This window comes from Anabrus simplex, chromosome 7 (genome assembly GCF_040414725.1).
Source record: "Anabrus simplex isolate iqAnaSimp1 chromosome 7, ASM4041472v1, whole genome shotgun sequence".
In the NCBI taxonomy this organism is placed as follows: domain Eukaryota; kingdom Metazoa; phylum Arthropoda; class Insecta; order Orthoptera; family Tettigoniidae; genus Anabrus; species Anabrus simplex.
Window position 1 is genome coordinate 71,177,098 of NC_090271.1, and position 25,058 is coordinate 71,202,155.

Here is a 25,058-nt window from a genome sequence, read left to right on the forward strand (position 1 = left end):
ATATCACTGGTTTTGTCCAGGTCCTATCCTAATGTCCGCACGGCAAGAACAACTCCTCACCAATCGTGCAACAATAATCACTACCACCAGCTATCGAAGCACCACTCACTCATCAGTTCCTAAGTACAGAGGTTGACAGTAGGCTACAGAGCACCGCTTGGCAACACCCTTCCTGAGAAGGCCGCGAGCATGTAAACAAACGACAGTCGTTATACGGGTGTGAAAGTCTTGTCAACCGGGCTGGAGTAATGATGAGCTCACATCTTGTGCAAGTACAGGGCTGCCATATTCGCTAAAAGTGAGAGAACCATCAATTTCACTCTCGCTTCTTGAAATTTTTATCTAACATATCCAGACCAATGGTTTTGTCACTATCTTACCGTAACCTATCCAGATCAATGGTGGTGTCACGCAGGATACTAAAGGCCTAAGGGCTGGTAAGTGACTCTAACCTGTACGTCCCCCGGCCAATGGTCTAGTAACTAGCCGGACCTATCCAATCCAGACCAATGGTTTTGTCGCTCCTCGGACATAACCCATCCAGCCCAATGGTCTTGTCACTAAGATTGTGTAAGTTGGCAAGCCTGCCGAGTGTTACATGTGCTATCTCTAACCTCACTTTCACACACCGGTTATAGAAGTTTTACACCGAATACTGTAACAAACCATCCCATAGCGATAATGATGATAGGCCTAGACCGAACACTTCGTACTTTAAACCATTTGAAATAATTATTGTGTTAATGTCAATTATGTTAAATCGCATAGTTACCTGAATTGTTCAATTCCATATTTGTGGACGAAGATTCGAATAGTGGCGGCGTAGGACTGGAGGCTCTCATATTGTTTCGTATCGTAGGTGGAGGTCTAGTACGCTGTATTTTCATAAGGTGACTCGGAAAATCAAAAACTGTAGGGATGGCTCTGGACAGCAAGCGTCTTCTATCATTGTTGATCACTATGTATTTTTCTTCAAAATGTCGTGAACACAGGAAACTGTGCTTTGTCGGAAACCATTTATCACGTTTCATATTTATTACCCATTGTTTCGTGAGTTCCTTATCTTTCAGAGGGAACCTAGAGAGAAAAGCATAGATTGATTTACAAACACTGACAACGGGGAAACATACTCTGCTAATGACCAAACATTGCATTCTTTACTAAAAAAAAAACTTACCTGAAATATGATATATCCTTTGAGCTGCCTCTACGGAACGTGCAGTTGATTGCTGCACATATAGGCGGCATAATTTATGCAGTTAATTTATCAGATTCAGTGCAAATAAACCACGATAAGAACACACAATAACCAGAATAAACCGTAAAACACGGGCGGATATAATATGGCGTCGCTATTTTGCCTTGGCACCGCCTAGAGCGCTGTAGCAGACGTGTTAGCCACTCTATAGTCCTCTTTCTAGCTCGTTGGATGGGAGCATTGCTGGCCCCGTGGTGTAGGGGTAGCATGCCTGCCTCTCACCCGGAGGCCCCGGGTTTGATTCCCGGACAGGTCAGGGATTTTTACCTGGCCCCGGTCTAGAAAGCTAAGAATAACTGCCAAGAGGATTCATCGTGCTGAACACACGGTACCTCGTAATCTGCAGGCCTTGGCTGAGCAACACGCGCATGGTAGGCCAAGGCCCTTCAAGGGCTGTAGTGCCATGGGGTTTGGTTTTTAGATAAGAGCATTTATTGTTTACTAAATCACCTTTCGTTATACTTCTTGGATCAAATAGTGGTTCCACATAATTTTGTGGATTATTTTGCTTGCTTTTTTTTTTTTTTTTTTAGGTTTTGTGTTTTGAGCTGAATTTTGTGATTTAACGCTTTGCGAAAAACAGGTGCCTCTACCTAAAGATGGTGAACATTTATAAAAATAAATTTTAGCGGATTGAAGGAAGACTGAAAAATACACTTCTATGAAAAATAAATACATAAATAAACATATTTGAAATTCAGTCCCTGATAACAGAAAAAAAATAGCATATAGACCTAGCGGTACCTTAAAAATGATCATGTCGCTCACTTTAATATAAGGATCATGTTTGTAACTGATATGTTTGAACATTCAGAACAGATACATGTAATTGAAACCTAGGCTGTATGCTTTAGCTTTATTGAAAATACGGTGACATGTTCAAATGACAGCAGTCCACATATTTAGTATGATTACATATGAGATAAAAATTGCCTGTCTCTCAGCAGACTGGAGAACACATTAATTAAATATTTATAAACTCCTGTATCGATAGCAATAATCTTCAATATCAACAAAAAGGAAACTTGTGAAATAAAATCTTTCTATAAAAGGTACATAGCTTATCATTCTTCTCTGATAAGTCATTACAGAAAATTTTACTCAGTTCTCTGAACAGATTGTTTATGACACAGATTTCGTAGAGAAAGAAAAACATGTGGACTTACATGAGATAGTCATTTGGACAATTATTATTATTTTTACTATTATTGAATATTTGTAAAGGGTTTTCATTATTGTTGAGTGATATTTTGTAATATTGTGTTTTCATTATTGTTGGGTGATATTTTGTAACATTGAAAATTGTAAAGGTTTTTTTTTTCATTATTGTTGAGTGATCTTTTGTAATATTGTGAAATGTCTATTCTAGAAAAACGCCCTACGTCTGTAATATTGCGAAACGTTGATTCTAGAAAGACGTCCTCCGTCTTTAACAGTTTCGTAAGAGAGTTTCTCGATAAGTATTTGCGTTTGAGAAAATAACAGCAGTTTTGATTGGTGAGTCTGGGTGGTGGGAGGTGAGCTCTGTGCTCTGATTGGTTATTTGGTGATCGCACCGGGGCCAGCTTCGGCCTCCGTGAGAGAGCGAGAAAAACTTTTCATCATCTTTCGCTTCTCACCTGTCCAGCAAGTCATACGAATTTTGGCGGTCCTTCCGCCCAGGATAGCCCGCCTTGGGGTAAGCGCTGTTAGTTTCTTTTCCACCTTAAATTAACTTCATTGTTTTTTTTCTTTTCACATAGGAGTTTACCCCTATACGCCCAGACTCGCCACTCAATTATTAAAATGCTTTAGCTTTTCAGATGGGCCTGCCTGTTTGATTTTGGAGGCATTCCCCTTTCTTTTAATTTGGTAAACTGTATAATTAAATGATTAATTGTATTTCCCTCCGGGGTGGCCTCCAGTAACTTTGTGTCTCTTGTTGCACGCTAGTTTTTCCTCTGCCTTGCATCAGAAATGTTTTTGGTGTGGGAGTAAGTTGAACTGGCCTCTGCATCAAGTTTAAGTATTTCTGATTTTTCCCCTTGTTTCAATTATGTGGCGCGATTATCTGAAAGCGCCGTTAACTTTCACTTAATATTGTATTTCTTATATCATGTTGTTCCTTATTACTTTCTATCATATTTTGGAAGTTGCATTATGTTAGAGTATATCTTTGCTTTAGCCTCTTGATTTAAGGGAATAGCCCTTAGTACATTGCTTCTGATTTCTTGTTTTTCAGATATTGTAACTGGTTTTGGTATTGATGACATTTATTTGAATTTTATTTTGTAACTTTTATGTTGGGGAAAATAATGTCATAGATAAAGGGGTCATCGTTGGTTTCCCTTCAAATCCGCAACCTACATATCCCCATCGCTCTGGTAAGTTTCCCGCACCCGTTCCACATCTGTCATATTTGTCACGTTGTCCAACCTTATGTTCATTTGTTTATTTCTCGACACAGTTTCAGCTAGTGTTTTGTTTTGTCTTACAGCTGTCCAAAGTACATGTGATTTAAGCATTATTATTATTATTATTATTATTATTATTATTATTATTATTATTATTATTATTATTATTTCTTTACTATGTGTCATGTAGCCAGTTACCGGTTACGCATTGAACTGGAAGCCGGTTACAGTTTAAAAAGTACATGGCTACAGAAATCTTTCTAAAAATGGGGTACGTTTTCTGAATATGAAATGCCGGTTCTGCGGAGTTGGGGTAGTGTGCCTACCCCTTACCCTGGAGGCCCCGGGTTCATACTCTAGCCAGGTCAGATTTTTACTTGGATCTGAGGGCTGGTTGAAGGTCCACTCAGCCTACGTGATTACAGTACAATTGTGGGGCTACCTGACAATGAGATAGCGGCCCCGGTCTAGAAAGCCAAGAATAATGGTCGAAAGGATACATCGTGTTGACCACATGACACCTTTAATCTGCAGGCCTTCAGGCTGAGCAGCGGTCACTTGGTATGCCATGGCCCTTCGAGACTATTGTGCCAAGGGGTTTGGTTTTGATATGAACTAACGTAATTAGATGCATAGAAAAATTATCATTTATGTATGATTTGGATTTAGTTAAATGCTGTCTGACATTTGTTACACTGGTGCTAGTCTGCCTCTTTTGTTTATTTCTTAAAATGAAATGAATGTCTAGAGTTAGAGTTTCTTAGAGTGGTTTAGGCTTAAGTAAGAATGTTATAATATTTAAGACGTAAAACCCTCCTCATAATAATATTATCTTCTTAAATATTACTGCTTTTACAAACTCAAACTGAATTAACATTATCTGAGTACAAATAAAAATTGAAAGTGCATTCTGATTTTTCTCTAATATGAGCACTATGATTTAACCCAGAAAGAAAATAAATGCAGTTGAATGTAAAACACTTGCAAAAAGGTTAATATCATAGTTAAACAGTTATTTTGATTAGCGTTTTCTAATGCAGACTAGGATTGTAATGAGCTTTATTTAGACCTTATATTGTCAGATTTTTCTGAAATATCGTGTCAACAATTGTATTCTTTTATTATAAAGCAAGTGTGAAAAAAATGAATTTCAGAATACAATACCAATAAAGTATTGTTCAGATAATTGATAATTTGAAGCAATACCTTACCCTAATATTGAAAGGATTTTATCAAGCTTTATTAATCATATCTTACAGATTCTAGGCCCAGGTTTATCAAATTTTTTATACCGGTACACAGTTTGTATGAAAAATATGTATGTTTTATTTCAAAACAGCTGTTTAGTTCTAAACAATTATCCCTGGTGAATGGAAAAAAGGCCAAGAAGAAGAAACCTAAACATTCTAAATTTAATGTCCATGCGTTCTTTGAATCAACCACCCTATAAACTGTTTAGTTCTCGATTATGGTAATTGAAGGTCTTTTTATAACAGTTCAATTTCTATTCACATATAAAAAGAAATACTTGATCCCTTCTAATAGCGATCTGTATAAATAGGCCTAAAAGCTGCACATGAATTCATACTCGTGAATATTTTTCCATTCCACACATAAGGACTAACTTCCCTTTAATATTGCTGATCAATTTAACTACTGTAACGTATAAGCTCCCACATTCCTTGAAAATATTGGACAGTATATTATCACTCTGTCACATAATACGACAGATCCACTAACAGACATGATTCTTATCAAAAACATGCAAGGGACTGTAAACATTACCACGTGTTAACCATGCATTCGAAGCTGAAGCGCCCACAACATGGCGATGCGCAAAAGTGTTTAATATTACGCATAGCATCGGTGCGCCCTTTGGTCTAGATAAGTAATATTAATGTCTTTGGCTGTAACAGCTGGCCTCCAAGGTCACACGCAAGAGTGCACGATCTTGATTCAGTTTGCTTCAGTGGCTACATAGAACAGTTCCAGCTGATGTTATAAAACATAAGAGAGGGAATCCTCTAAAAATTGGAGAGAAGACCATTGTGTTAACTGTATTTAATAAGTTTATGGAAACTTATTCTGGCCGTATAATTATTGCACAATAAACATCCGAGATCACCAGTGTGCCAGTTTTTAAGCGTTTGCTATGCACAAAAAGAATTATCCACCACCGGTCACGTTAGATCGCATGTGAAGTGTTTTGTACGAGGGGTGTGACGAATTTTTGTTCTGCTATTTGGCAAAAATGCAGGTATTTTTAAAAGTCAATAAATTCCCTACATTTAACAGTGTTATCAGCTATAAAATAAAAATAAAAAATAATAATAATAATAATAATCGTATGGCCTCAGCTACCGTTTGCAGACATTTCGATTTGACGCCATCTGGCTGTCTGCTCGTCAATTTCGATGTTCCGGTTTACTCTGTCTGCCATCTAGCGGACCTAGAGTAAACCGGATCTCTCTTGGGCGTCTATGGCTGAGATTTAATTAATTTTGTCGGGTAAATACCAAATGTATCACCAGAGTTCTTTTACATGCCGACATCGTACGACATGGAGTGTCGAATGGACTTTTTACCGCCCTTCAAAAATCCGACTATCTCTGCCGGGTTTGAACCCGCTATCTTGGGATCCGGAGGCCGACACTCTGCCACGGATCCACAGATTTAAAACAGTCCTGCCTTTACACACTACTGCAGGAAATAGTGTTAAAGAGTTCATCAGCAGAAATCTTAAATTGTCGTAGTGGACAGATGTGGTGTGTTATATTGTGGCGCAGGTATTATCTCTGTAGGGAATTGAGCCTTCTGCAAGTTTGGATTAAGGAAGTACCTGTCACATAAGTAGGCCTACTTGTTAATTTTCATGGCAAATTTAGTTTATATTTTGTAACAATGATAATGCATTTTTGTTATCTCATATATATGGTATGTTTAGGCAAAGCTGCTATGAGTAAATTTTTATTTATGGTGCGCTCTCGCCTTAATAGGAAGTATACTCTTTAAAAGAAATTCCATCACATCAACATTCTGAGGTAACATGCAAAGTCAATTGGAAGACACAATCACAATATACATGTCAATTTTAACATGTTAAATTTAACATGTTGGTGTTATATGTTAATTAGTGGAGACCAGCCTTTATAATATACATAGTACTCTTGCATTGTGCAAGACATTTAGAATAAGCAGTTTTGACCAATTGTATCTCCTGATTTTCATAATAAAATCTTCTGATTTTTTTTGGTTTTGTAAACTTGGCAGGTATGCTATTGTGTGCTCCTTTTTATGTCCCTTTCTTTATGTAGCTACGTGTGTGGATGAGTAAACACTGTGTTGTCCTCTGGATCCCAAGATAATGGGTTCAAACCCAGCAGAGGAGTCAGATTTTTGGAGTGCGGAAAAAAGTCCATTTGACACTCCATGACATACAATGTTGGCATGTAAAACTCTCTGGTGATCCATTTGTTGTTTACCCGACAAAATTCATTAAAAATCAGCCGTGAACTGCCAAGAGAGAGATTCAGTTTACTCTGCCATCTGGTAGGCCAAGTGTAAAATGCAATGTTGAAATTGATAAGCAGTCAGCCAGATGGCATCAAATTAAAATGCCTGCACATGCTAGTTGAGGCCATACAATGATGATAATAATAATTATTATTATTATAATAATAATAATAATATAATAATAATTATTATTATTATGATATTATTATGATAATAATAATTATTATTATTATCATCATCATCATCATCATCATCATCTTTATATGACTTGGATTGAGGAGGATAGGTGGTTGTCTAATAGAATAACAGACTCTGCCATGGATGGTAAGAGAAACAGAGGGAGACTTCAATGACGGTTAGGCTCAATTTTAAATGATTTAAGTGAGAGGTGTGGAAGTAAACAAAGCCAAGGTGCTAGTTGTAATTAGAGGATTGTAGGAGCAGATAATTCATAGTGGCTTGTGGACTGAACACTGAAAGGCATAGCAGTCTTATAATGGTTGGGAGGGAGGTGGGTGTGTGTGTATTTTTTTAAATAAGAAAATAAACATTGACATTGGGTTACCTTTGCCAGAAACATATCCATTAATTTGAAGATTTTGTTTCAATATTATATAAAGCCTCAAATGACATTTAGTAATCTTTATATTTCAGGATTGAAACAGAAGTACACACAAAGCAATGGACGCAGACCTTTTGGTATCTCGTGTTTGCTGGCAGGGTTTGACTATGATGGATCACCACACCTCTACCAAACAGAACCTTCAGGGATTTATTATGAGTGGAAGGTGAGTATAGACTAATCAGAGATACCAACTATTACGATTCAATCGTAATAATTACGAATTACCCATCACAATTACGCCTCTACGAATCACATGCCACAAATTACGATTTTTTTTGTTGATTTTTAAATCTAAGTGTATGAAGTGTTCAAAAGGATACACAAGGAACGCCATTACAGCTTGAGTTCTCGGAATATTATTTTGGGGTTTCTCAGTAATAAGTTACACCCCTTTCCCGTTCCTCGTTTAAGAATATTTCGAGTTTCACGCACCGAACGCAGTGTGTGCTTCCAGTACCGGGAAAATAGGCACCTGTGAAGCGGTATATCTTGTGGAGTTGTTGTCTTTGTTCGCCACATGACCAGAATTCCATGCAAGTATGCAAGTTCTTTTGTCTTTGTTTTGGTAGCAAAGTGGTGACAAACTCCGTTTCATTGTGGATACTGTGTGCGTGACTGTTGAAGTATTTATTTCGATTTTGGTTGCCAAATGTACATATTTGCTCTTCCAATTGACTTCAAGTTTTAATGCAATTTCATTCATCCTTAACTCAACATTTTTGAACTACGCAAGGCAACTTCAAGGACACTGTGAATTCATATCATCACAAGACGTTGTATTTAATTAGACATTAATTAGACTATATTGTGTTTTTAATTTGTACTTGACAAAATGGGATTTTAATTCTATGTTTGTACTCTCCAAAATTTTTAAGTGTCACATTGTCATACTCATTGTTTTGAATTTTAATGGGGGCCCCCCGTATTTTAGTCAGGTCTTATTGTATACTGAATTTTAATCCACTAGCTGAGGAAGAGAATGCATAATATTCTCGAAACATGTACTAGATGTTAAGGTGAAAGGTAAATAAATGAATTGTATTGACTAGGCGGACTATCTTCCAACATATTTACTGTGTTACAAAATGCGAAAGGTTTGAAATAATGAAGCGATTTCTTGTGCAGGAAAATACGTATGGTGACATTACCGTGATTAGTGACGCTAATAATAAACCAAAAATTGTTCAAAAATTTAGGGAGGAATACTCGAAAGAATGGCCCTGTTTACTGCGTCTCTCAAAATCTCATTCACACGTGTCTGAAATGTGTGTAGCCACGATTTTTCAGTTGCGCATGGTGAGGAAGTACAAGAGTGAGTTCTGTGCTAATATGAACACCGAACTGTTAAGTGCTCTGTTAATGCAGAGGATGCACATTATATCAAAAGGAAAAGCATGTCGCCAGTGTACGTTTACCAAACAGTAACTACAAGCTGCTAAGGGAGCAACTACAGTACTAAAAAAAAAAAATTCAACCTCCACTCAGGTATGTAGGTCTATTGCAGATCACCTGTTACTTTAGAAGGTAACAATCATACACTCTTTGTATCCCAGTCTTTGAATATTTGGTTGAATGGTATGATTTTCATTGATTTTTCAATGATACTGTACCAATAAAATAGCCCGACTTCAAGAATTCATTCTAAAGTTAGCACGAAATAGTTCTCGGGGCAATTCTGGGTGGTTTCTAGCTAGGGCTTGGTACAGGAGGTAGGGTCCTATCTACAAGAAAATTTTTAAATTGATTGAATAATAGTTTTATTCAGAAAATGTATTGCAAAGTGCACATCACCTTACTGTTGATAGTCGCTATCTTCAACATCGCATTTTGATGACGCGTGCTCCCAGTTCACCAGGCTGAACGGGGCTGGAACACGTTCTGGAAGTTGCCAATATTACGTTGAGATAAGGCCGGAACACCGAGGTTGGTTGGATATGGGTTTGAGTCTCGAACCTCCGACGTTCTGGACGATCTCCGATGTTCTCCGACGATGTTGTGGGGTAATCACTCGTCACGTAACTTATACGAGTGTCCAGAATTCCACAGTCCCCCGACACTTTGGTTTAACAGCACTGTTTCATTTAATATGGTTGGGATATGCCGTCAAATTCACTATTAATCTTGTAGATAGAATTTATAAATTCACTAAAGATGTAGATACGAGTAGCATCGAGATTGGAAGAAAATAAAGCACAGTTCACGAATAGAAATAATGAAACTGAAAATTGTTCACGCAATTGGCACAGTTCGTGGTGATTTTCCACTAAATAAAGTAGCACTTGACATTGAAAGAAATGTATAGCTGCTCTAGAGTTTATCAGAGACACTGCTGTCAGTCACACACAGATAATTTACACACTGTTCAGAAGAAATAATACACAGTTTGTTTGAATTGGATAAAGAACACAGTTTGAGTTTGGAGTGAAACCTTGGTGTCGTAGCACATGATTGTGGTAATCACTTGCATTAACACTCTTGTGAAAGTTCGAACACTTTCATAAACACTCTAAATCCCAATGAAATTATGCTGACTGAGATTTGACAAAATGTCACAGTTAATAGTATAACAGAGTAGTGTCACATTGAAATTAATGATATGTTTGTTCAGAGATTAAATTCTGCTGACTGATATTTAAAGAGAAATATCACAGTTCCTAGAATATTGCAGTAGTGTCACATTTAAATTAATATTGGTTTGGAGATTTAGTTTCACACAGGCAACGTGGTAATGAATTCATTTCCACAAGAACGAAAGTAAGTTATATAGAGAAGTTTCTACATGCACGCAGAATATAAGTTATACTATACTGTTGTCACTAAGTCCAATACACGACTTGTCACAAACAGAGTTCTAACACACGCAAAATTATTAGTTCAACTTAACTGGTTGGCTCAATGTCCATTACATGACCTGTCATAATCAGAGTTCCAACACATGCAAAATGTGCAAGTTCAACACGCCTGTCAGAATTTAAGTCCCACATGAAGACTTTAAATATTCAAAGATAGTCTCTGTCAGCACTTCGACGAACACTGCAGCGTGGAGAGTCAGGCTGAACACTCAGCTATGACTGTCTGATCTGGGTGAAGTGAGCTCTCCTTTTATTCGGCTTGGGGCTCCTACGTCATCATATTACGTAATCTCTTGAGGTTGGTTATCTCGTGAATCCCTCGACGGATTTCCTTGTGATTCACAATTTGAGACGTTTATGTTATCCTCTTCAAAACGACGTATCGCTCAAGTTGCTGTGATAATTATTAGAGAAGTACTAAATTTTTTAAATCAAATGTTCGCGAAGGCGTGACGTTCATATCCAGAACATACCAGGCCATGCAGGCTACACGTGGTGTCAGGCGGGTAGTCTATCTTGTCCCTGCAGGTACGTCACACACACAGCTGTTGGCGGCTAGCCTGCTCGCTCTTGCGCTTTCTTGAACGTTGGCATCTCTGGACTATGTACATATCTGAAAATTAATTAAACTAACACTGTTTTGTATAATGTTTTCTCCTCTGTAGTGGTGAAGCAGAGTTCTAAACACTGGGTAGGCTGAAAAAATCTGCTTACTTTATAATTATTTATACATCAGGTCTGTAAATTGATTCTTTGCCGTTGCAAATATATCAGGTATTTGTTCCTTGAAATTCTGATCTATACCAAGTTGTTCAAACAGTAGTAATGGGGAATGTCAAGACAAACTTGATAAGTTTTGTTACCTCCTTATAGATTGTTTGAAGACCGTTGCTAAATATGAATATCAGAAAGTTTGAAGGGAGGCAAATGCTTTTCTTCATCTTCATAAATATTCTTTAATTCATTTTCTAATTGTTCTTTGTTCAAAAATGGTAATGTGGACAGAAGTTTATTTAATTCCATCATAGAAAAATTTAAATTTCTATCTGTTCATGACTGTAGATCATGCCACGTTCTCCGCCTGTATTAAGAAGGAGCAAGCTGATTGGCTGTATTTCAAAACCGTGATCTCCCTGATGGAGATCCTAAAAATACAAATTAGTTTAACTAGAGTATAATTCAAGGCACCAGCAGGAGGGAAGTGAAACAGTTCCAGTACAGTGAATATGTGTGTGATTGTATTACAGTGGAACCTTGATTCTCCGTTTTTGGAGGGACTCCGAAAAAATAACTACAACACGGGAAAACGTAAAATCCAGGAATGAATGAACCATCAACAATTTGGCTAAACATCACAAAAAAGAAATAGGTATACTTATAATCCTACAAACACCAGTAAACCAAACCAAACTACAGCCGCAATGGGCCTTCCGCCTACCAAGCGACTGCTTTTCGGTCTGAATGCCTGCAGATAACGAGGTGATGCGTGGCAAGTGTGACGAATGCTCTCGGCTGTTATTCCTGACTCTCTACACTGGGGTCCCCATTAAATAGCTTCTCAATTAAAGGTAATCGTAGAACGAGTGAACCTGGAACCAGCCCTCGTATCCAGGTACAAATGCCTGACCTGGCCGGGAATCGAATCTGGGCCTTCCGGGTGAGAGGCAGGCAAGTTAGCCCGCAAGGCCGGCTTCAAATATTAATTACTGGTTCGCAACTTAAAAATCTCAAAACTTTACATTCAGTTTTACTGGGGAAACTTTGTCAGTTTTCCTCTGAACACTTTTCAGTTCAGCAACTTTGATCAGCCAAATTTTGAAAAATCTAATACCCATAACGCCAAGCCAAACAACAATCGACTACAAGAAGTTTTTAATTCTCTAATCTAATCTAATCTAATCTAATAAAATAAAGCACATTGGATACTAGAGCGCCCAACATGATGGCAAAATCACTTTTTCTTTAAATCTTCCTTTGTAATTTGGTCACCGTTATACTGTTCGTAGTTATTTTATGGAAATTTTGTACCGCGGAAATTAGGCCTACATTGACTTCTGTTGAACTCGAGAAAATGGTTTTGAATGTAAGTATTGATTCTCAAGTTCTTGAATGCATTATATTCAGTTCTGCCAGTCACTAATTACAATCAAATTGGAAGGAGAAAAAAATCATAACTTCCAAATTTACGGTTATTCTCAACCTTGAGCTCAGCTGGAAAGCGCGCTCGCTGTACAAGTCGGTACGAGTGCGAAATGATACAAAGTTTTTAAATGTAATGTGCACAAATGAAACGACTGCAGTTTTTATGACATTTTAACACAAAAAACGTGAAATTCCTAGTCTTACATTAGGACCAAAACAGTAATAGGCAATCCCAAAACCTATGTAAGTAAGGTGCAACATCTGTTCTGGTCCCGATAACATAATCGTATACGAAAATATTAAAATACTAAATTTGTGTTACTTAAGAACGGGCAGTTTCGATTCCTGCCTGAAAGCTCAGTGACTATACAGTGCCCTGAGGGAAATGCCGAAAACCTGTTTGGCGATACACGCGAAAAAAGTAATAAAATAAACATCTAGCCCTGGACATAATTTAGACTTTTTTCAAATACGAACATTCGATGAAACTCGTTCCGTCTTCTAGTCTAGCTGTCGAAATGCGCTGTCTCCTTCCAACTGTTGTGGACACTCTCTGCTTTATGATTTTGATTCTCTAAACAATACCACCCGAATACGATGCTAAGATGGTCCCTTTAGCAAGTTCACCGCTGATCGCTTTTCTGGTGTAGTATGGTACCTACCTCCTCAAATTACCGCAATGATGAGATGTTAACACCAAGTTCCGTAATAATGCTGTAGCCGTCCTTTCGTGAAATACAGTTTCTTGAAAAATGCGTGATCGAGGATTTAGTGTTGATGGGACTGAAATTTCTGGACGGTTGATACGGGAAATCGTTTCTGCGAGGAACGGATAATGCGGGATTGTTACGTGATTTAATTAGGATGCTTGCGGGACCACATAATTCAAATGGATAATACTGCAAAACGTAGTTTCTGGGAACGCATAATAGAGGTTCTACTGAATTGGGTGTAAAGAAAGCACATATAATTGAAGCGTGCGGCTGAATAAGGTTCTATGTTACACCTGGCGTGTTTAGAGTTATGAGTCAAAAAGGTTGGAGAGCTGCAGCATGCCTGGCAGTAGGCACGTAGACCCTTATGCCGCACAAGCTAATTCTAACATAACTTGTGGAAATCGCGTAGGAGAGTCCATGGACCTTTACTCCTCCAAATACTGAACAGGGTTAAAAATAGAACATAATCCATTATTCGGCACACGCTTCAGTTTATAAGGAAGGATATCCATACAAAATGCTGAGTCTTGTCAAAAAGGACCTGCAAACCAGGAAAACATAATGTGGTGCAATGCTCTAGCCGGACTGGGAGATGCCAAACAGAAGGTTGGGCTCGGAAAGTCACGAAGGCTTTAAAAGTTAAAACATTGAAGAGAGGATGTAGAAACAAAGAAATCGTTTCTAGAACAAAGCAGCTTGAGTGAATATGCACAGACGCCTGAGAGACGGTGGAGTTTGAATGCACCATTGAAAAGCCTGGGCATTTCTGGACGTATAAAGATGACTTCATTTTTGTGCAACCAAACGAACGTTCTAAAAGGGCCAGTGAGTTAAGAATGTCGTGAGTTGTTGCATGTCTTGGGTCTTTTGACTGGAAGTCTTTCAAGAGTAGAACATTGAAAGTACTTCATTAGCAGTGTTGCCAATTTAGCCATTGTATAGCTAGTTCTATATTGAAAAGTCATTTGCTACAAGATTTTGAGTTTATCTACTAGCTACATTTTTAGCTATAAATTTCCGTTATGTGTGAAATCTTAGCTTCCATTTTAATACTTTTCTTTACGATTTACGGATATTTTTTATATTACATGTGTGAAATAAAATCAAAGATCAGATGCACAACATGATAACCTTTGAAACATCGACCAGTCCCTTCACCGGTCTGCGTCAGCGAACAACAGACTCCATACTACAAACTCATTTGGTGTACGTGAGGCAGCAGGTAAAATAGAAATAGTTGTCAGAACATTGTGCTATACTTGGAAGTGACCAGATATAGTATCATAACTGACATTGAGTTTAACATACACCATACTTGAACATATTTTACTGTAAAATTCACCAATGAACTGCGGTGTGTTGCCTTCCTCACAATATAAATACTATGCAAATTACAGGCATTTTTGGGGAAACTGTGAAAGACAAACTTTCTATTGTTGATATCGCATGTGACAGTGTTATTTCTGATAATACAAACTTACTGGTAACCCAGTGGAAAATTATTACTTACACAAAGTAGTAAAATACTTGATTATATAAAATAAATTTCATACTTGAATACAATAAAGTTTTGGGTTGAGGTAGATGATAGTGAAGAAATTTGCTGTCAAGAACTTGTATTCTTGGCATTTCCTTTATTAAGACTGCCATATTCAAATGCTGATGTAGAAAGCATCTTTGGTCACGTTAATACTGTAAAGTCAAAAGCAAGAAAGAGAAAGATGACACAAACATTAGATGCGACGTAGCTGCTGCTGCTGCTGCCATTCATACAAACTCCCTACAAGTGTGCTTAAAAATAATTGGCCCCAGAGCAGCATACTCCTTCGCGGGTGTTTCTGATATTGCTACTGTATCTTTTGCTATCTGTAGTAGTTCTGTTGGAGACAGAACAGGATGAGGAGATCATATTTTTCAATAATTGGGTGAGTTCATCTAGCCTTTTTTTAAAAAAAAGCTATTTCAGTCTGTAATTTTAGCCACTTTGAGCTGTATTTTTAATACAGTTTAGCTACTTTTTGTGTTTGTGAGTTGGCGACACTGTTCATCAATTCTGATACTCGGAAAGTCTTTAGATACAAGGCGTCTGTGGGAATAGAACACTAGTTCTCTTAATTAAGGAGACGTCTAAAACAGAGCATTAGCCTATAGCTGAAAGTAAGAGAGAACAGTTATCATCTTAGAAGGTGATGAGTTCATGATGTGTTCCTGTCCTGCCGTGAATGTACTAACTAAGGAATTGAGTTTTAGCCCAAGGAATAGCATCCAGTCATCTGCTGGAGATAATCAAGAGTAAGAAAGAAGCCTCCGAACACTGAACTAAGCCCTGATTTTCATTTCTCCTCGTCCAGCTCCTGCCAGGTCAGGGTACTGATGGCACTTCTCCACCGTTGCCTCTCCTTCTACCACTCCTCTTTAACCTTGTCACTGCCGAGTTTTGATGACCAGGCGAACCCTCTGGGCTGGGTTTTTTAAAGGAAGAAGCACTTTTACAGATTTTTTACTGATACTGTTAAACCCAATACGGGGTTGGGGATGAAGTGAGATTATATTTTACAGCTTGTTTTTATGGCCGGATGCCCTTCTTGATGCCAACCTCAGTTGAGAAGATAATGAATATGAAATGAATGATGGTGAATGAAACTGGGTAAGGAAGTGGAAGGAATCGGCTGTGGCTTATGAATAGAAACTGTCCCTGCATTTGCTTGGGAGTGCAAAAGGGAAACCACAAACAAACAAAATTCTCAGAACATGTGACGGTGGGGTTCGAACCCACTTGCCTGTCGAATGCAGAGCTCAACTCCATATCCGTAGCGTGTTAACATGCACGGCTACTCTGCTCAGTGATATTGTTACTGAAACATAATATGAAATTGATCCAAGAACTGGTATTATCAAAATCATTAATATTTGAGAGGAAAAGAATTTATCTGAGGAGGGGGTGAAAATTCCTCATGAGATTCATCATTACTACTTTGTCTCGCACTTTCTTGTAATTTACCATTGCCCCCTATATATTATCCATCTTCATTATCAAAATACAGCTCTCCAGAAACACTGTTTATAAGAAAACATTCAATTTCTTCGTCAACAGGAGATAGCTACACATTAGCGGGAAATATGTTCCACTCCAACGGAGCTGAAATAACATCAGATTGCTTTCAAAACAAGTGAAATGGAGTGGTACATCTGCCATACAGAACTTCTTTGAGCATTTCAATAATGTATATAAATATTTGGGTTTGGCATTGAATGGGTTAATAATTGTATTCCATTTCAGTCTTCTTTTTCTTGTACTGTTCTTGACAGAGTCTATCCATCTTGCTCTGGGCCTCTCTCTTGCGCTTTTTCTTTGTATGTTAGCCTCTAACACTTGTTTTAATATCCTTCCCTCCTCCTTCCTCATACCATATCCAAACCATCTCAATTTATTCTTCTCCATTATAGCACTCAATTTTTCTACTCATATCTCTTTTCTGACCTCAATATTTCTGACTCTTTCTCTCCTTGTCTTTCCTACCATGCTCCTCAGGAACTTCATCTCATGACCTGAATTTTACTCTGATCTCTTGCTGTCTAATGTTCAAGTCTCTGATGCATATGTTAATATAGGGGTATAGTACTTCTTCAGCATCAAATGGGAGGACCGGGTCGCCAACCTTGCAGTTCTTGAGGCTACGATCATTGGCCACCCTCTCAGATGGATAGGGCACGTCCATCGCATAAGTGAAACCAGGCTCCCTCGCCAACACCTGTATGGTGAACTTTGTTCCAGCACAAGACCTCATGGAGTCCCCTTGAGGCATTTCAAGGATCAGCTGAAGCATACTATGAAAAGAGCTGGAATTAACACTCAATCCTGGGATGCGCATGCTGAGAATCGTACACTTTGGCATCACACTGTTTGTACATCAGTTTTGGTGTTTGAAGAGGAATGACTGCGGCGTGAAGTGGATAAATGACACGCACGGAAGCTCCATCAAGCTCAGTTTTTCCCTCTCCCAACCATTTCATGTGATCTGTGTGGACTTATGTTTCATGCCATGATTGGACTACTAACTCATATGAAACATATTGATAAAGGTTTGAGAGTGTGAAAATGTAAACTGCTGAAGAATAGTTTACTCAGATACAATTTGCAGCCGATGATGACGAGTACATCATGTACATTATCTCTTTGCATTTCATAGGAACTTCTTTGTTCCACATCGCTTCGATCTTAGTCAAGAGGCCGTTAAGCAAACAGGTTCCTTATATGAGGGTAGAACATATTTCCCAATTGTACCCTTCTGCTGAGTTCCCTATCCAACCTTGCATCTTGCATTATTTCACTTCCCAAATATTTGAAGCATTCAACAACCTCAAGATTTTGTCCCCTGATACTAACAATGCCTTTTCCTTCTCTTTCTCCTCTTGTTTTGCTCTTCTTCACACTGATTTTCATACCACATTTCTCATTATTTTCATTTAAACTCTAGCTAGATTTGCACTTGTGTATTGACTCCTCATATCACTGTGTCATCTGCAAACAATATTATTTTCATATTGCCTTTGTCTCCTTTAGAATTTCATCCATAACCATTATAAATATAGTGAAACCTCGTTAAGATGTTTCTGCAGGCTACAATAAAAAGAACGTGTTAAGCGAGAAAAAGTATACTCAATATACAAATAAAAACTACTGTATCCAACAGGCATATTGAAAGACTAGATACAATTTTTTGTGACATGAGGGCATTTTATGTAGTGTATTTGGGGATACAGTGAAAACCATACCTACCATTTCTAAAGATGAGAGGAAAGTATTAAAAGGTGTGAAAAACACGAGAGAACAAATATGAAAAAATTTTCTGCTGGGGCTTGTAAAATAACAAGTGCTCTGAAAGGTGTGAAAAACACCAAACAACAATTATGAAAACATGTGCACAGGGGCCAATAATAATGTCTGTCTGTTAGGTCATCAGCCCAGAGGCTGGTTGGATCCTCAAATAGCACCACCAAAGGTTATGCGGTTATAAGGAAACCGCAAAAACTAATGGCAGCACCAAAATGAGGCGTACTAGGCAAGATGAGGAGTGAGGTGGTTTGCCATTGCTTTCCTCACTGGGTCAGGAAGTGCTATTGCAGCACGACTGACCCTATGAGCAACACCATTCATAACACTCAGATACACTAGTCGTGCTCTGAATGTCATTACTCAGCACCACCCATACCCCAGCAACTTCCATATTGTCACAGCCATGGATGAGACTGGGACTTCGGTGAAAACTACACTTTACTCTGGCCTGTGCCAAGAGATGGATACAAAAGTACTGTATCCATCACGAAATGGCAGCAGGCAATCCAATAATAATATCAGAGTATTATTGCAAATCACACTCTATCTAAACAAAATGTTAGTGGAAGCCTTTTATTTCGGAGCAATGGGTTATTAAACATTATATTCTCGTCACACGCTTAGAGAATGAATTGGAGGTTACACTCGACCATGTGCGACCGGCAGGTATGACTGTTGCAGGTTATAAATTTCATTTTTTGTCCGTATTGAAGATCTACTTGTGATACAAATTCTTATAATTTTGTTAAATACCACCTATTCAATGTATTCAATGTATGTATTCTTATAATTTTGTTAAATACCACCTATTCAATGTATTCAATGTATGTATGTATGTATGAATAGGTGGTATTTAACAAAATAATAATCATTTGTATCACAGGTATGACTTTGGCCACCATTTTGACCAATTCGAGAGCCTCCGTGGCTCAGGCGGCAGCGCGCCGGCCTCTCACCGCTGGATACTGTGGTTCAAATCCCAGTCACACTATGTGAGATTTGTGTTGGACAAAGCAGAGGCGGGACAGGTTTTTCTCTGGGTACTCCAGTTTTCCCTGTCATCTTTCATTCCAGCAACACTCTCCAATATCATTTCATTTCATCTGTCAGTCATTAATCATTGCCCCAGAGGAGTGCGACAGGCCTCGGTAGCCGGCACAGTACGTATCCTCACCGCAAGATGGGGGCTTCATTCACTCCATCCCTGACCCGGTCAGTTGACTGGAAAACAAGCTGTAGATTTTTTCACTATAAATGGAATGCATATCCCCTTAGCCCCGCAGCGCAATACATGATCGGGGATGGAGTGAGATTATATTTTACAGTATGTTTTTAGGGCTGGATACCCTTCCTGATGCCAACCTGAGTTGAGAAGATAATGAATATAAAACAAAAATGATGGTGAACGAAACTGGTTAAGGAAGTGGAAGGAATTGGCTGTGGCTTTTGAATAGGAACTGTGCCGGCATTTGCTAGGGAGTGCAAAAGGGAAACCACAAAACAAAAATCTCAGGACAGCTGACGGTGGGGTTCGAACCCACTCCCGTGCCGAATGCAGAGTTTGGCTCCATAGTCGTAGCATGTTAGCATGCACGGCTACTCCGCTCAGTGATACTGTTGCTGAAATATAATACAAAATTGTTGATCCAAGAACTGGCATTATCAAAATCATTAATATATGGGGGAAAATAATTTATCTGAGGTTGGAGTGACAATTCTGCACGAGGTTCATTATTACTACTTTGTCTCACACTTTCTTGTAGTTCAGTATCACCCCCTGTATTTATTCTCCATCTTCATCATCAAAATATAGCTCTCCAGAGTCATTATTTATGAGGAAACATTCAATTTCTTTGTCAACAAGAGTTGAATGTAGACTTCAAGACGCCACGATGGCTGCATGTTAGTGGGAAAGATGTACTCCAACGAAGCTGAAATAACATCAGATCGTTCTCAAAACAAGCGAAATGGAGTGGTACATCTGCCGTACAGAACTTCTTTGAGCACTTCCACGGAATTTCAAAGCAAGGCACTATATCCCGTTAATATACGAGATCGGTGAAGTACACTCTGCACCAAAACGTGCGTGTGTGTATATATATATATATATATATATATATATATATATATACGGGTTTGGCATACGAGGCACTGCATTTAATAACATATATCCAGGTTTGGCGTTGAATGGGTTAACAAACTTATGAATGTATTTGAGTTATACTGGCTATTTTCATTGGAAGGCAGTATTTATAAATGTAAAAAGACAAATAATGAACACGGCTATTAGGCCTACATATAAAGTAAATATGGTCAGTTTTAGTTACTCATATCACGTCATTCGTTTCATCTCATTAATTCCTCTGATGAGGTTGACATCAGGAAGGGTATACGGTCGTAAAAGCTTCATGCTCGACCCCGTAGAGAAAAGGGATAAGGGTTATCGTATTATACTATGCAGTATTGATACAAAATAACTTAATGGCCGGTCATTAGTCTCTGTCATTTGAGCAGTATGCCTACCACACAGCAAACCTGATCACTGCTCTCATTTGAATTATTGTCTTGCGCCGCCAAGTTCCCTGCTACCGGCGTGTCGTCATGCCAAGTGACTTCATCTTCACTGCCATCTCGTCAGCCATGCACTGCAGTTGAGAGCATTCGAGGTCCCGTCTTTTTGAACCTTTTAAAAATAGTTTCATACCAGACTATAGAGTCCAAACAGTGTGAATCTATTCCCAAATGGTTTCTAGAGATGGTCTGTGATATTCCCAGTTGGTGTATGTGTAGCAGAAGCCACTCCTTCTGAATAGAGCCGTGCTGTAGAAAGCATGCCAAACCACCAACTGATAACTAGCCTATGTTACGAAATGTACTTCTGAATGTAATACATAGTGACTGGAAGCATTATTTTAATAACTGCGGCTCTTGAAAGCCAGGCACTTATTTTTAAGTATATTTCATGCTTGTTCTCTACATTTATCTCATCAGGATTTACCTAAACAGCTGTAAATGACATACGAGAGACCACATTGTTTAGGTTAGGTATGCTGTCACCCGGATAGTGCCAAAAGTTGAATTAATCACTACTAATTTGCATTTAGGCCAGTTTCCCAGATGGGAGATTCCCTATTTGTTGTTTTCCATGCCTTTTCTTAAATGATTGCAAAGAAATTGGTTGAAGGAGAAACGTTGGAGAAACGGTTCGCTATGAAAATTACGTGGAGAACGTACAAACTTACCTCTTGGCTTTCAGTGAGAGTAACTTGTTGTGTTATGATGTATGGGCTGCTGGCAACTGTAGAGTTCTTACTGCGCGTGTTATAGCGGTGGGATCCCATTGGAGGGGGTTTTGGTCACGAAGACATGGTTGTGGGCCTGCTTGTTGTACTTGAAGGGGAGCTGCTAGCGGTGGGGGGGGAAAAGGAGAGTGTATTATGTATAGGAATGATGGGATCGCTTACTGATTTAAGGTCGAAAAATTTACTTGTAAGGGGAATTGATTTTTGTAAAAGTATTGCGATCTGTTCGTGCAAAGGTTTTTTTTAAATCATTGACTTCATTTAAGTTTCTATCTTTGTTGAACTTCTGGTTAAGAAATATGAGTATGTTTTTGTACTTTGTCATGAGTTTACCTTCCTCGATTCTTTTTAAGATACAGTATATAAATCCTCTTCTGTGGTAGTAAATTTATGCCCTGTGGCTCTCATGTGGTTGGCCATTGCAGAAAATTTATTGTGTTTCTGAACATTGTAATATTCAGCTTATCTGCTTAAAAAACTGCAGTCAGTTTGGCTAACATAAGAAAAAATGCATTTAAAGCATTTTAATCTGAATATACCTGATCCAGAATAATGGTTATCTGTAGCATTAAAATGTCTGTGTTTTAACTGGACTTCATAGTTCATATCATGTTCATGCTACACCTTTTTAAGATTCAAGATTGACAAGTCGCCAACATGCCACGTCACAAGATTTAAAGACTTTTCATTAACCAGTTCTAACGTATCCTCACCTTATTTTCAGTGTTTGCATGTGTGACTGAAGATGTCCCACAAGAGGACGAAACATATATCACGAATATAGTCTAACCTAGTCTTTTCAATAAAGACAATTACAGTATTGTAAAGGTGGAATTATAAATTTAATTTTCACAAGTTGATATAAGAAAACAGTGAGAAGTGAGAACGCAAGTTCCATGACAGAAAGATTAAAAATAAATAACAGGAAAGTTTGCCGTATTTATGGATATCTATAGGTGTGGCGGTAATGCGTTTTATTATCATAATGTTTAATTTTGTATGTTTGTTGTCTCCATTTTTTATTAACGTCTACCCTAGTAATGTTTGGGTGTCTCCAAAAATCGTTAAAAGTAACTGGGAACATAAAATTATTATTATTTGTTTGGTACATTCGCGAGTAAAACAGTCTTGATTGGATAGTTTTTATCACATTTTAAACTTCTCTCCAAGAAATGCCTATATTGGCCTGAGTTACGAGATATTAAACAATCACTTTGTTAATGATCTCGTCTGCTATATTAATAGCAACAACTGTGAATATTTCTCAACTAAAGTAAACTCGTTTCCTCATCCCGAGGTGGTGCAGCTTGTTTTAGACACGCCCTCAATGGAGGGGAGTTAAATGTACCATTTTTACCACATATCAATCTTCCTGCCATTTGTAAATTTCTGGCAGTACGGTACCAGGAATCAAACTGACTCCTGAGAATGGGAACTAATTGTGCTAACCATTACGCTGGCGGACATTCTTAACTACGAAACACAGACATGTAGCATGATGATGCTTGCAATGCGCTGGTCGGACACTAAACTAATCGCCTATTTGTGCAACATCATCAGAGCTAAACTCTTTCAAGATTACAATTATTGTGTCCACCTTTTTAATACAAATATATATTTTTAGTGATTAAATTCTACATGAATTAAAAACACCAGTTAGGGACATGTTTCGCCCTAGTTATGGGCATCTTCAGCCTATATTAATCTGAAGGTCAAGAATTAAAACTATAAACATTGGAACTTATAGTAAACTAACTTAATACTAAATACAATTGTATTATGCTATTTACATAGTTTACAATATGTACAGTATGTACAATATGTGCATTAACTTGCCAGAATTTATGAACAATGAATTAACTTATTTTATAATGACTAGACTTCCAATTGTGGATTGGATTGATCACAGCGTGAATTGGGGTTTCTCAAATTGTATTGACTAGAATTTATCACTGTGTGAGTTGGGGTTTCTTCAACTGTTATGGTCGCCTGAGTCGTAAGAATTTTTACAAAACTGGAATCTTGGTTAAAGTCGTTACATAAGACAGTTAGCTCGGTTCAATGGCTTTAAAGTAAATGTAATCAATAGGATCAAAATTAGGCTATCGTCCAACCTAGTCCCAGAGAAATCAAAGACAAAAAACTACACCACACTTACGTATAATAGCCCGGCTATCCATCATATCACTAATTTAAAAAAAAAACACAGGGTCAACATAACCTTCAAGACAATAAATAATAATCAGAACATATTACTCAACCACAGTAGAGTCAATAATAACAAAAACATTTACTCAGGATCCAGTGTTTATAAGTTAAAATGTGCCCAATGTGAGTTCACATATTTTGGACAAACCGGGAGGAGCTTTTACACGAGGTATCTGGAACATTACAATGCTTCCAACCATAATAAGTATTCAGCCATGAGCCAGCATATGACAGACACAGGCCATAAATTCACCTCAATAGAAAATAATTTGACGGTCATTAAAAGCCTAGGCGAGGGGAAATTATTGAACGAAACGGAAAACTTGTACATTTATTTGGATCAAACTTGTAACAAAAATAATAATCTTAACGATGTCATCGATAACAAAAATCCGTTATATGAAACAACTCCGAGGTTAATCCAGGCCGTAAATCAGTATAAAGTTCCCAGTATGTTTAAATCACAGAACGCACACGCTCCAATATCCACGCCTAATGCTAGGCCCGCCCAATCCAATTCAAGTAACGCCTCTCAAGCAACAATACGGACGCACGATTTGAAACTCACGCCCCCTTCCCCACAACGCTCCACCCCTCCGCTACAGTATCAATACTACACTAGGAGTAGCAAGCTTAGCCGTTCACACACAACCGGAACAATTGTTCCCAGCTAACGTTGACAAGACAAGTAAGTTCATACGATAAACACTCGCTCTGCAATTATTACCGTATTGGGTTTCACATTCATCATTCTAATTCCCTGTTTTTTCTCTTATCCAGTTACAGACAACTCATATCCCTCCCAGACTGAATATGCACCAATGGGAAGTTAATCAACAAGAATGACGGAATTTTCCAAAATATTTTTATCTGATAAGCAATGAATGATATCAACAATATGTCTCCAACTTACACGCTTCAACCTTAAAACATAACCATGCTTCTTTCTAAAGGAATATTAAAACTGATTCAAACCCTAACATGAACGACTTTAACCAAGATTACTGTTTTGTAAAAATTCTTATGACTCAGGCGACCATAACAGTTGAAGAAACCCCAACTCACGCAGTGATAAATTCTAGTCAATACAGTTTGAGAAACCCCAATTCACGCTGTGATCAATCCAATCCACAATTGGAAGTCTAGTCATTATAAAATAAGTCAAATCATTGTTCATAAATTCTGGCAAGTTAATGCACATATTGTACATAT

At 38.0% G+C, this 25,058-nt stretch overlaps 1 protein-coding gene across 1 annotated transcript in view; it reads left to right on the top strand.

Annotated features, from left to right (window-relative positions):
* Prosalpha4 (proteasome alpha4 subunit) overlaps positions 1-25,058 on the top strand; it is a 112,792-nt gene that overhangs the window by 77,138 nt on the left and 10,596 nt on the right. The window contains exon 4 of the mRNA XM_067150668.1: positions 7,819-7,952. Coding sequence (XP_067006769.1) covers positions 7,819-7,952 — 134 coding nt within the window. The remainder of the gene's footprint in view (positions 1-7,818; positions 7,953-25,058) is intronic.